This window comes from Hyperolius riggenbachi, chromosome 3 (assembly GCF_040937935.1).
Source record: "Hyperolius riggenbachi isolate aHypRig1 chromosome 3, aHypRig1.pri, whole genome shotgun sequence".
Lineage (NCBI taxonomy): Eukaryota > Metazoa > Chordata > Amphibia > Anura > Hyperoliidae > Hyperolius > Hyperolius riggenbachi.
The window spans coordinates 440,464,194-440,479,136 of NC_090648.1; the positions used below are offsets into that span (position 1 = coordinate 440,464,194).

Sequence of the window (14,943 nt, forward strand, 5' to 3'; positions counted from 1 at the left end):
TAATTGGTAATTTAATTATTGGAAATCCCTTTTTTTCATGGTACACACACACACACACACACGCACACACACTATGGATAAAAGCAATGCTGGGTAAACTATGGCCCATGTGTTGCAAACCTGGCCCACCGGCAGGTGGCTGGATTTATCTATTCCCTCCCTCCCCGCAGATTCCCGAGCCTAAGGAAACCAAGGGTTACACTCACCTACTCACCGCTTGCTGCATTGGTTCTCTATGGCCACAGGACGTCATGTGAGAACCTGTAAGCGTCAGCGATGTCAGTGTATTACACACTGACACATCCTGACGGCGTGTCATGTGACAGGTCATGTGATGCCCTGTGGCCATGGATACCTGATGCAGGAACCAGTGAGTTGGTGAGTGTTACCCCTTGGTTTCTGCTTGTGACTCTGCAGGAGGGGGGGGGGGGTAGGTACTGTAGGAAGAGACAGGGAATGTTAGGAATGCAGTCCACAGCATGCGGCCCGTGCCACACAAAGTTTGCCCAGCCCTCGATTAGAGATATTGTAAATGACTGCATTTTTACAGAGTACCATCCAGTCATTCAAATATGCATTTGAAAATTAAACAACCCATTTCATTTGGAGATACTTAGCAGGGCTAACACCTCAAAAACCCTTCAGGATTTAAAGCATGAGATGTACAGCTCCAAACTTCCTTTCTCCAGCTTGAGCACTAGCACAGCAGGAAAAAAAATATTTATTTAACTCTACCTTTGTGAAGTATGGCTGTGGTTGTATACCAGTGCTAAAATTTACTGTTTTCACCTACATGGATGGTAAATGCGGGTGATTTACAAAACTTAACGTAGCACATGAATGCACGATATGAATGAATTCAGTTTCCGAGCAAAAAAAAAGTCAGTTTTAATAAAAAAACAAAATAACAGAGAGTATGTTACTTTTGGAAACTCGCTCAATGATTTCTCAAGTGTAAAAAGTGGAAAAGAAAAATGACATGCGCTCTTTTGCCACATTTTCGTATGACAAAAAAACAAAATATGTCCCATTTTGGAAAAATATTTGTACATAACTGCTGTACTAAAAGTATTTCACAAAGCAGAACATGCTTGTTTAAAGAGGTACTGTCATGAAAATCTGAAAATTTAAAACACATACAAATAAGAAGTACATTTCTCCCAGAGTAAAATGAGCCATACATTACTTTTCTCCTATGTTGCTGTCACCTACAGTAAATAGTAGAAATCTCACATTACCAACAGGTTTTGGGCTAGTCCATCTCTTCATCTGGGATTTTCAGCATGGCCTTTATTCTTTATAAAGACATTCCCTGAAAATGATTAATACAAAGATGCTGGCCAGCCTCCCTGCTCGCTGCACACTATTTTGGCAGTTGGACGGAGCAACTGCCATTCACTAAGTGCTTTTTACAATAAAGCAAAAACCCTGAGAACCTTCCTATGAGAAGATGGGCTACTCAAAAAACTGTCGTTCATGTCAGATTTCTACTACTTACTGTAAGCGACACGACAGCAATATAGGAGAAAAGTAATTTATGGCTCATTTTACTATGATAGCAATGTACTTCCAATTTGTATGTGTTTTAAATTTTAATATTTTCATGACAGTTTCTCTTTAAGTTATTCACTGACACACAACAATGTTAGAGGAATTTGACAAGAATTTTCAAAATGGCAACAAATGTGAACCTAATCCCGTCACCACCTAGCAAGCAGCAATGACCAGTATTGTCAAAATTTGACATCTGTTTTTTACAATCTTATCCATGGTATCATTTTCTCCCTTTGTACCTGATACAATGTAGAGAGAATGTTTTTTTCACTTAAAATACCCAATCAAGTTTAATAAATTAAAACGTAGAAATGCTCATTTGCCTGTCTGGGTATTTGAAGTGAAAATAGGCAAGTGGAAATGTAACTTATATTTAACTACATTTATTATAGAGGCATCAGGTTCCTTATAAAATATATATTTTAATCTAGTATACAAGCAATGGCTCTAAAATTGCTTAAATAAAACTGAAGGTTGACACAACAACTTTTTGTTTTTCATGTTGCTGTGATTTTTATCACTTGGTGCTGAAAAATGATCTTATAGTGCAAGCTCAGAAAGGCAGTAACATTGCAAATACAAAAAAACTATTAAAAGAAAACTAATTCATTTAAATATTTGAACATTATCAACAACTAAGGCAACATCAGAAGTTTTGAATACATATATTCACCTAGAATATAGCCAAGGCAAGACAAAAAACATGTATTTTGCGCTTTTGGAAGTCTCTAAGTGCTGCAGAGTTGCAACCACTTAGGGGGCTCTCCACAAATGACCAGAAGCATTAGGGAACCTTGCCCAAAGACTCCCTAATATTTTACATACTGGCTTGAGCATGGATTTGAATCCTGGTCAAGGACTCAAAGCCTGAGTTTGCAAGAGACTATAAAACGTCACAACAGGAATTACTAATCTTACAGTAGAGGAAGGGAATCCACTAAGTGAATTTTCTAATTGTTTTGTGGAAGTATGAAGGACATCTTTTATGCCAGTTTAAACTATTAGAGAAGGTGTATTATTAATGACACAATATTGCCGCACAGAATCCTCTCCACCACTAAAATATATTCAAAACAGCAGGTCATAGTGATGAGATTGTTTATTGATTTAAATTATAACTCACCTTGGTGGGGTCATTCATGCAGCTGGTATCTGAGTTGGTATCAGCATCTCTGACTAATTCCCTTAACTGTGGAAAATCCAGAGACTGCAGGAAAGCACAGTCCCGTTGCTGTGGGGCTGGGGGCACATTAGTTTGGTAACATTGTCCCTGGGCTCCTGGAGGGACCATCCTGACTTCCATGTATTTTAAGGTCCCATCTGTGTTTAGGAACAGAGCCGGCTGGTACTGATCCATGTACGGTTTGGACTCAGATCCAGTAAGAAAGCAGCAGCTGCTGCTGTAACCATAACTTTCCTTCCTCAGACATTTTACCAGCAATATAATAAATGTCACAAGAGAAACTAAACTGATCGCCACAAGGGAAACTATTAGATATAAAGTCACATCTGATGACGGTTTTGAATTAGTCAATATACTACCAGATTTGGGCTTCTCTAATACCACCTCATCTGCTATACTGACCAGCACAGTGACTGTAGTAGATAATGGAGGATCCCCATGATCACTGATAGAGATGACAATCTGCTGCTCTGTGTTTTCAGTTTCCTGCAATCCTCCTACAGTTCTGACCTCTCCTGTATGTTTAGACACTTGGAACAATGAGGAGCTGCCGGGGTCAATGAGGTTAAAGATCAGCCAGGCATTGTGACCAGAGTCCAGATCCACTGCAGACAGTTTGGTCACCAGATATCCGGCACTTGTAGATTTGGGAATCCTCTGTTGTACAATGAGATCCTCAGAGTGCTCTGGATACAGCAGGGAGGGGGAGTTGTCATTTGAATCCAAAATGAATATACAGACAGGGACAGTAGAAGATAACTTTGGTGACCCAGAATCCTCTACTTTTATAGTGATCTGCAGAGTTTGGATGTGCTCAAAGTCAAAGGAACGCTGAGCATATATGTCACCAGTATTAGAATTAATGTAAACAAAAGAGGATACAGAGGATCCATCTATCTGGCTCTCCACTATAGAGAAAGCCATATCAGCATTATCACCCTCATCTGCATCAGTAGCAGATACTGTACATAGCAGAGTCCCCGGATCACTGTTTTCCTTAATGAAAGCATTATAAGTAGTCTGTGTAAATGATGGTGCATTATCATTAACATCAGACACACTGAGAATAACAGTGGTCTTACTGGACAGAGCAGGAGACCCCAAATCAGTAGCTGTCAGCTCAATAATATACTGTGACATCCTCTCTCTATCCAGATTCCCATCAGTGACCAGGGAGTAACGGTTTTTATTAGTCCTGATTTTAAAAGGTAAATCTGGAGACATATACAATTGTATCTCCCCATTTTTCCCAGAATCCTTGTCTTGCACATTAATAAATCCCACAATTGTTCCTATGGGAGCATTTTCTGGAATGTCCTTGTTTACAGAGGAAAATGCTATTTCAGGATAGTTATCATTTTCATCTTCTATTTCTATCTGAATAAGACAATCTCCCTCCAGTTCAGGCAGCCCTTTATCTACAGCTCTGATGGATAATTCATAGAAATGTAGCTCCTCGTAATCCACAGAACCACTTATATAAATGTCTCCTGTTTGCTCGTTTAAACCAAATAATTTTCTAGCTGATTTAAAGGTGTGGCTATCAAAAGAGTATTTAATTTCCCCATTTGCTCCCTCATCAAGATCTGTTGCATTTAAGGTTAATATAACAATATTTAATGGGAGGTTTTCCTTCAGACTGATTTTATAGACAGGTTTATCGAAGACTGGTGGATTATCATTAATATCTAGCACTGTTATTGTTACATTGCAGGAGCCTGATCTAGCTGGTTCTCCACCATCTATAGCTGTGAGAATAAGATGGTGTTCTGATTTTTCCTCCCTATCTAACACCTTCTCTAATATCAGCTGAGGGATGAGAGTTCCATCCTTACGATTCTTCACAGATATTGAAAAATAAGGGTTTGTATTCAGTATATATTGATTGACTGCATTGACACCAACATCCAAATCCTCTGCTATCTCTAAGGCATACCGAGCTCCAGGATTTGTAAACACTTCTGTTATTTTTATTGTATGATTATTAACTGAGAATATAGGAGAATTATCATTTATGTCTAAAATGTCTATTTCAAGGCTGAAAATCTCTAAAGGATTCTCAGCAGCCACCTCTATATTCAATGTACAAGTCAAGCTGGATCCACACAGATTTTCTCTATCTATCCTGTCACTTGTAAGCAAAAATCCATCTTCTGGTCTCAGAATGAAATGTCTACTACCTTTGCCTTCCAAATGTAACTTACGGTTAAATACATCTGCAGATTTTAGACTGAGATCCTTAGCTACATTCCCCACAACAGTCCCTGGATCAGACTCCTCCACAATAGAATAACGAAGCTGCCCAGAGACACAGCCCCAGCTACACAGGACAAAGCAGAATGTTACTTGCCATTTCCAACACTGCCAGGAGCCTCTGATGTCCATATCTCAACTGATATTCCTTTTTGATTCAACATAGGTTCTTCATAATCCTCATGCTCTTCATTTGTATATCCCCATCGCTCAAAATATCCATCAAAGAAAACATCCCCATTATCTGCATCAGAGCTGCAGCTTTTCTTTGTGTGCGGGGAGAGATGGGAGGGTGAATCACTGAGCCAGGGGGAGGAGAGCGCACCCAGTGTATGAGCACATATATTGGTATATCTAACACATATATTAAATGACTCTTCTGCCCTCCAGTGGTGAAAAATTATCACTCTCACATAGCAATCTAAATAGCAAAAGGTAAAACATGCCCCATATATGTACTCCTACATAAACCATCATTAGACCAGGCAAAAGGCAGTAAGGCATTTAAAAAATTTTTTGGAAGAGGAACAAAACAAGAGTTATATGTAATAACATCACTGCATTCTGTGTTACTATGATTCAAATTATTAAGTGTACTTTACAAGTTTAAAGATAGAAAGTACAATTAATAAATATTTATTTTGATAGTATTGCAGATAGCAAGGTTTGCAGATAATAACAATTCTAACTTTTGTATAGCACTTTTCTCCTGCAGTCACTAGGGCATGCTAAAAGGACAACTGTAACTAGAAGGGAAAGGAGCCATATTTATTTCCTTTTAAAGAGAACCAGAGACAAAACACCCTCATGTATTTTATTACATTTATCAGTGGGAACATGACAGTAAACACCTACCCTGCTTTTAGTTTTATTCTTCTCAGTCTAATCTATCTGTTATCAACTGTGATAAGAATCCACCGACTATTCAGTCGAAGTTTGACCTGGAATCATTATAGCTAAATCACTCTTCTGTGGAGTCTTTTCAAGCCCAAGCCTTCCCCCTCCTGGCTCAGATTTCCTACTCAGAGCTGTTGACATGGGAGGGGCTACTGCTGACAAGAATGAAGCTCTGAAACAGACAGTGTATGTGTGCAGTGTGCAGCCTGTCATCATCTACTGTATGCAGTTTCATTTCTATGAGAGACACTTCCTACAGGCAGCCACATAGCATACCAGAATAATAAATTTGAAAGCAGACAGATGAAAGCCTGCTGCAGCCCTGCTTGTCTATAGTCTATAGACAGCACATCCAGAACAGTTTATAACCTGAAAGCAGAAGAGATATGAGCCGGCGGCCATATTGGATATTTCCTGGAACAATAATGGATAAAAAACACTCAAAAAGGCACTCCAGAGTGACAAAATTATCAGGTAGAGCATTGATTCTTTACAAGCTATCAACTGATATGTTTATTTTGTGTGAATAGTTCATCTCTGGTTCCCTTTAAACAATAGCAGGTGCCTGGCTGTCCTGCTAATCCTTTGCCTCTAATATTTTTAGCCATAGTCTTTGAACAAGCATGCAGCAGATCAGGTGTTTCTGACATTATTGTCAGATCTGACAAGTTTAACTGCATGCTTGTTTCTAGTGTTATTCAGACACTACTGCAGCCAAATAGACCAGCAGAGCTGTCAGGCAACTAGTATTGTTGAAAAGGAAATACATATGGCAGCCTCCATATTCTTCACACTTCAGTTGTTCTTTAACAGGCCACCCTGCAGTGTTAGGGAGTCTTTTACAAGGATGCCTTACTAAATAGGTAATGGCTTCAGGATTCAAACCCTGGTCTACTATGTCAGTGGCGAAGCCCTTAACCAGTACACTATCCAGCAACTGATCTATATTCCTTGTTTTATACAGCTTGATAGAAGCTAAACACATAATAAGTACAGACCCAGGTTTACTATGGTAAGGATGAAAATTCTATATTTTTTACTATCCCGATCCCAAAATAATACAACTAATAGACAATGTAACAGGAATACAGAGGCGCCGAAGAATAAAAATGTCTAAAAAGTTTAACATTTGTGGAGGCAGTGGTGGACTTACCTCCTCCAAACAGACACAATATATGCCAACAAAGTTTAGCAAAACAAATTTTTTACATACTCCAGGGGAAAATGCAACGCGTTGCGCAGGTAAGACCCCGCTTCATCAGGCAATAGGCAGGAACAGGTACAGTGCAGGTCTGTAGCTGGGCCAAGCGCCTTTGACTCTGACAACTAATTGACCCCCCCCCCCACCACCACCACCATAAAGTATGCCTGTGTGTTCCTATGAGTGTGTGCTGCAATTTTCAGTCTTGTCAGCCAGAGAGTTATTGGCGACCAATCAGTGTGACCCCTGCACACATGACCACTGTGATCACTGCAATTACTAATCACCATGCTTTAAATCAAACTCTGTTTTCAAAAAATTAACCTTAGCTTGTCATGTAATTTTAAAGTATGCACAGAAAGAAGGAATTTATATAGTACAAAAAATTAAACAATATGTATTTCATTGTACACCTAAATTTACAGAATATATTGCTTGCTTTAAAAATCAACTCTACTCTAAATGAATAATTTATTTGTAGGTGTTTACTGGAAAGATGATGCTGGTTATCTATAGGGATAGGGATCTTAGTTGTCAGATGTTTAAATTACCAGTTCTATTTAGCTGTTACTATTACAAAAACAAATGATAATATGCTCTGTTGGTGGACTGACTAGAGAACACGCTTTCCAAACAACCATAGAATCCAGCTGCAAGTTACTGACATGTTTATTATGGTTTATGGAAGAAGAAAGAGACACAGAGCTGCTATTGGTGTCTCCATGAATCATTGGCAGCTGGCAGAGTGGTGGATGATTCAATCGCTAGTCTCAATGGAAAACTTAAATATTACTTTGAAGGTGGATCTAGTCTCTTATATGGAATTGAGTAGAGAAAAGAGGATAATGTTTTTTTTTTTAATTTTTAAGTGTTTCAATTATCTTAAGCTACTACATTGTTTTATCATTTTTACTAGATCACTGATGCATCACATATAATTTATTGTTTGTATAGAAGCAATGCTATATAGAACCATCCTGGTGTCTCATTCAGTGTGATGTGAAATCTGGTCAACTTCTATCAAAAATAAATAATTAGATTTGGAGCTTGATAGCATTCTCTCACTATCCACATGGTTTACACAGTCAGATAATAATGTTTTGTTTCTGTTTACTTTTCATGAGAGTCCAGAATTAATTTGACTGCTGTTCAACTGCCTTGTCTGCATAGGTAACAGCACTGGTTTTAAGCCCTTACAATTAAACAGAAAAAATAAAACAAAAAACAAACAAACAGGGAACTGGAAGAGACACCAGAGATGTTACTAGTAGGATGAGTACTATATGTAATGATGCATATTTCATTATGTCACATTTCAGTTCAGGTTCACGTGAATTCATTTAGCTTGTAGCAATTCTTACTATGCTTTGATATAAACCAGGTGAGGTCCCAAAATATTTATGATATATTATTTACCAATCTCATTGGCTCATATTGATCACAGGGTCAGAAGCCAATGCAATGGGCTCCTGACCAGCTCACAGAGTTCTGCTGTCATAGAAACCAATAGAGTGATTGAGCTTCAGCGACAGGTGAGTGGTGCGATTGGCGGCAGCGGCAAATCCATGTAGCGTGATGTCTGTAGGCCCTGTTTTATGTACCAGTGGTCTCTGAGAGATCGCTGGTGCCAAAGTGGTTAAATGGATATTTTAGATATTCCACAGTATTACATACTGTAGAAGTGGCAAAAGTATACACTCAAGATTGAACTATTAATGGGCACCTTAAGGCCTCTTTCCAATACTCACATTTCAAAAACACATCAGAACACGCCTATGGGATTTTGAAAAACTGTTTTTCAATGCATTTTTTGTAATACGTTTTTACAATGCATTTTTCTGTTACCTCATATCTTGTGGGTTAAAAGGCAGCGTAAAATGCCCTGCAATGCAATTCAATGTGTCATGTAAAGGCATCCGTTGATTTGAATGGCTCTGCAATTTGTTGTACTGTGCAAATTTTTGTGTTTGCACTTGCATTATGATTTGACTGCTGATCACAATGCTGAAGTGTAAACATCAAACAAAGCTTTCTATGCACTTCTGATGTTATCCATTTTAGTAAAGTCACACTAGGGTAAAAATGCAATTTAAAATGTGAATGTTGGGAAGGGGTCTTATTGGGCCGCATGGGAGGGCAATATACAGTACTGTGTCCCTTTCGCATGGGGAAAACATACAAACTCCATGCAGACAAGGTTGCAAGATAAGCTTGCTAACCAGTTAGCCACCATTCTGCTTATTACTACCTATATCCCTTACTGCTCTCCACCAGATCTTAGCAAGTTAAACCGCTTATCATAATAGTAACAATACATTCATTTCTGTAGATGCAATTTTATTAAAGTTGTATTAGAATCTAATTCAACCTACCGCATCCAACTAAAAAGTAAGAAAATCATGTTGCCATGAGGTTTGTTCTGATAATAAAGATTATTCATTCTAGATGTAAAATCTATACTTTAATTAGTTCACAATATGGAGACTACACACTTTAAATAGAACAATATTAAAAGCATGTTATTCACTTCACCATTGAGAAAATTACAAACTGAGTGACAATTTGGCAAGTCATCCCACACAAATTATACATTTCACAATATCTACAACCACTTTGCCAGGATTTTAACAATTGAATAAAGAAAGAGAGAGGGAGAAACTTTAACCCAATAGGGAACTTCATCCCAATCAGCAGCTGATTTTTTCCCCTTTCCAACAAGTAATCCTTACATTTTCTCAAATAGATCATCAGAGGAGTGTGTAGCTGATATTGTGGTGAAACCCCTCCCACAGTGTGATTTCATGACCATGGTCCTGACAGTTTGCTGTCTGTGAACCTCATTGTATTGTGGGAAATAACGTCCTTTTCCAACTGCCAAGCAAGCTGTATCTCCCTCTCAGGAAACGAGCATTCCGTACAGATCACCTGGCAGAACTAAACATGTCACCACCAGTGATACATTTCAGAATGTAAATCAGGGAAAGGAAAGATTTTACAATGGGCAAACACTGACTAAAAAATGTATAAATCAATGTTGTAAAAGGAAATAAGCATTATTATTAATTATGTCATTTTTACTATGGTTTCTCTTTAAAGTTTTAAGATAGAACAAGTGGAAAGGGTCAAGGGGCGTACCCTACATGCGCTTCATGACGCGTTTCATGAGACTCCGATGCCTTCTCCGTTAAAAGCTGGCGGATCGCTCAAACTCACCCTTATCAAGTGAACGACAGTCTGTACACACGCCCGATTTAGCGGGCGAACGACGGGACGTTCAAACGACCCGTCGTTCGCGGATATCCAACGTGTGTATGGGCCTTTAGAGTCACATGATACACACAGTGAAGTGCAAACTCCCCCTGTCCCTGTCCACTTGTCCAGTACTGAAATGGTGCTGAAGTGTGGTTTTCGAGAGTAATCATATTTTCTGATTTTGATACAGTATACTGAATTCAAAAACAAACATTATAAGTGAGTTCTGTACTGCATATTATGCCTCTTCTGTCTTTTGGTGAATGTGTGCCTGACACAAGGGTGGAAAAATTATTTTCTAGAAAGAAAAAAAAAATCAAGTTTCTAAAACATCAATTCTTACATTCTTACTAATCAACATCCAATAAACCATTTTACATAAGCAGGCCTGTAGGATGACAGCAAGAGGAAATGAGAAGTGTACAATTCTATACGCCAAATATTGTATTGTTACCATGGATGCAAGAAAAAATGCTCAAAATAATTCGCCACATCATTTAAAACCATAACCAAATGCTGTCCTGGAAATATAATATTACTTAAGTACAAAATGTTTTTTATGCAGCAAAATATTTTAAAATGTACTAAAGTATTAATCACACCAAAAATGTATTAAATAAACTGATATATACATTAAATACACACAGAGCTGTGCAATGGGATTTGACGGCCGGGCATAGCATGTTAGGCTCCCTGCACACTGCAAATCCAATTTGCATTTCCGATTTGCAATTCCGATTTTACCTGAATGCAATCAACAGAAAAACGGAGCATGCAGTAACGATTAAAAATCGGAATCGGATGTAAAAAACGCTTAAAAATCGGAATCGCATGCAGTGTGCAGGGAGCCTTACTGCGATTTTTTGTTTTTGTTTTTTGGGTCATAAGTATACAACCTATTATTTTAGTTAACAGACTGACTATTTTTAATATGATTTTGCAGCCAAAGATTTCACTCACTTAAATTACCACTCACCTTGCTGGGGTCATTCACGCAGCTGATATCTGAGTTGGTATCAGCATCTCTGACTAATTGCCTCAACTGTGGAAAATCCAGAGTCTGCAGGAAAGCAGAGTCACGTTGCTGTGGGGCTGGGGGCACATTAGTTTGGTAACATTGTCCCTGGGCTCCTGGAGGGACCATCCTGACTTCCATGTATTTTAATGTTCCATCTGTGTTCAGGTACAGAGCCGGCTGGTACTGATCCATGTATGGTTTAGACTCAGATCCAGTAAGAAAGCAGCAGCTGCTGTAACCATAACTTTCCTTCCTCAGACATTTCACCATCAATATAATAAATGTCACAAGAGAAACTAAACTGATCGCCACAAGGGAAACTATTAGATACAAAGTCATATCTGATGTTGGTTTAGAATTAGTAAGGAAATCCCCAGATTTGGGCCTCTCTACTACCACCTCATCTGCTATACTGACCAGCACAGTGATTGTAGTAGATAATGGAGGATCCCCATGATCACTGATAGAGATGACAAGCTGCTGATCTGTGTTTTCTGCTTCCTGCAATCCTCGTACAGTTCTGACCTCTCCTGTATGTTTAGACACTTGGAACAATGAGGAGCTGCCGGGGTCAATGAGGTTAAAGACCAGCCAGGCATTGTGACCAGAGTCCAGATCCACTGCAGACAGTTTGGTCACCAGATATCCGGCACTGGTAGATTTGGGGATCCTCTGTTGCACAATGAGATCCTCAGAGTGCTCTGGATACAGCAGGGAGGGGGAGTTGTCATTTGTATCCAGAATGAATATACAGACAGGGACAGTAGAAGATAACTTTGGTGACCCAGAATCCTCTACTTTTATGGTGATTTGTAGAGTCTGGATGTGCTCATAGTCAAAGGAACGCTGAGCATATATGTCACCATTGTTATTTATGTAAACAAAAGAGGATACAGAGGATTCATCTATCTGGCTCTCCACTATAGAGTAGACCAGATCAGAGTTATCACCCTCATCTGCATCAGTAGCAGATACTGTACATAGCAGAGTCCCCGGATCACTGTTTTCCTTAATGAAAGCATTATAAGTAGTCTGTGTAAATGCTGGTGCATTATCATTAACATCAGACACCCTGAGAATAACAGTGGTCTTACTGGACAGAGCAGGAGACCCCAAATCAGTAGCTGTCAGCTCAATAACATACTGTGATATCCTCTCTCTATCCAGACTCCCATCAGTGACCAGAGAATATCGATTTTTATTGTTTCTGATTTTAAAAGGTAAATCTGATGACAAATCCAACTTTATTTCTCCATTTTTTCCAGAATCTTTATCTGCCACATTTATAATTCCCACAACAGTCCCTAGTCCTGCATTTTCCGGAATCTCATTATTTACAGAGGAAAATGACATTTCAGGATAATTGTCATTTTCATCTTCAACTTCTATCTGGACAAGACAACTCCCGGCCAGTTCAGGCAACCCTTTATCCACTGCTTTAATAAACAATTCATAAAAATTCTGTTCCTCATAATCCACCAATCCACCGATATAAATCTCTCCTGTCTGTTCATTTATGCGGAATAATTTTCTTGCAGATTTTGAGGTGTGGCTATCAAAAGAATATTCAATTTCACCATTTGCTCCTTCATCCAGGTCCGTTGCATTTACTCTGAACAGAATATTGTTCAAGGGAGAATTTTCTTTCAGTTTAATTTTATAAACTGATTGATTAAACACTGGGGGATTGTCATTAATATCTAACACCTTTATGGTTATATGGCAGGAGCCTGATCTAGCTGGTTCTCCACCATCTATAGCCGTGAGAATAAGATGATGTTCTGATTTTTCCTCCCTATCTAACACCTTCTCTAATATCAGCTGAGGGATAAGAGTTCCATCGTTACGATTTTTTACAGACAATGAGAAATATGGATTTGTGTTTAACATGTACTGAGAAACACCATTAACACTATCGTCCAAATCCTCTGCTATTTCCAGAGCATATGGAGTACCCGGACTTGTCACTAATTCTGTGATCTTTATTATGTGGTCCTTACTTATAAAGGTTGGTGAATTATCATTTACATCCAAAATTTCTATTTCAAGGCTAAAAAATTCAGGAGGATTTGCAGCAGCCACCTCTAAACTCAATATACAGATCAGACTGGATTCACACAGATTCTCTCTATCAATCCTATCACTGACTACCAAAGCTCCATTCTCTGGTTTAAGAGAAAAACATTTGCTGCTTTTAGATTCCAAATGTAACCTACGATTAGGTAATTCTGAAGGTTTTAAACCCAGATCCTGAGCTACATTCCCCACAACAGTCCCTGGATCTGACTCCTCCACAATAGAATAACGAAGCTGCCCAGAGACACAGCCCCAGCTACACAGGACAAAGGAGAAAGCTACTTGCCATCTGCAAAACTGATTGAAGCTTCTGATGTCCATATCTTAAATGGTCTCCCCTTTGCTTTTAAATATGTGCTTTATAATCCATATGTCCTTGGTTCAGATAGCTTCATGCCCGCAGTCAAATAGATGCATCCATTGAAAGAAAAACATCCACACTGTCTCCGTATCAGAGCAGCAGCTTTCCTTTGTGTGTGACGAGGGGTGGGAGGGTGAATCACTGAGCCAGGGGGAGGAGAACGCCCTCTGGTATAAGCAAAATGACAGGCACAGCTAGATAAAAAATTGGAATACATGACTGCCCTCTTCTGGACAGTAATGATAGCAGTCTGTACTAAGTTAAGAGGAAAAAGAGTGTTTTACATTTATTTTCTTTAACAGAAATAAAACCAGATTAGCTAATAATAATTTTATAATTATAATTTATATTATATAATAATTATATTCATGTGGACCAGAACTCCTAGGAGTGTGTAGGGAGCTAAAAAGGACCAAAAAGCCCTTCTTATTAAAGATGCTATGCAAGACAGAAATTTCCCTTCTTAAAGCAGAAGGTGTTTGCAATTATTCAGGTTGGAGTGAGTATATGAGGTGTCCCAGAATGCATCACTGCTGAATATGCAAATCATCCATTTGCTGTCCCTGAAAGCAAAACACACCTCCAGAACCACTGAAATGCAATGATGTGTCAGCAGTGATGCACTGGGGCACACCTCACATGCTAAAGAGATACCGCCCACCACTCTTATCACAGGGAATTGGGAAATGTCTACAAAAGGAAAATGACAGCAATAATGATAGCCTCAAAAATGACTTTAAAAAAAAATAATTTACAGATTATACAGATTTCTAGAAAGAGTCCCTCTCTCTCTGTCACTACTGGCAATATAGCAAGTGAAGGGCAAAAGCCAATTAATGACAAAAAAACAAAACTAAAACAAATAGAGATACTCTAAATAACACCATTCTGTAAAAGAGAGAAAAAAAATTGTCCACGACTCCAGTTAATAAAGTACTGATCCATTATTTTTTCTTTTTCTTTTTTCTTCTGTCTAAATATTGGTCAGCTATAATGCAAATCTACAAATCCCTCAAACTGTGAATTTATATGAGTTGGGCACTATTCCAGTGTTTCAGCAGTTACTTCTTCTAGGTGGTCAGTATTGTCTGCTGTTCCTGGTTTGAATTTATTGGCCATATATCCTAACAGTACAGTGCCATGGAAGA

The 14,943-nt window shown here is 38.6% G+C and overlaps 1 protein-coding gene across 23 annotated transcripts in view; it reads right to left on the bottom strand.

Moving 5' to 3' along the window:
* LOC137564200 (protocadherin gamma-C5-like) overlaps positions 1-14,943 on the bottom strand; it is a 669,033-nt gene that overhangs the window by 342,287 nt on the left and 311,803 nt on the right. Inside the window, exon 1 of one of the 23 annotated variants that reach the window (XM_068277738.1) lies at positions 11,317-13,778. The exons of the other annotated variants lie outside the window; for them this stretch is intronic. Within the exon in view, the coding sequence (XP_068133839.1) occupies positions 11,317-13,755 (2,439 nt within the window). The 5' untranslated portion in view covers positions 13,756-13,778. Of the gene's footprint in view, positions 1-11,316; positions 13,779-14,943 lie in introns of those variants that run through there. 23 annotated transcript variants of the gene reach the window in all.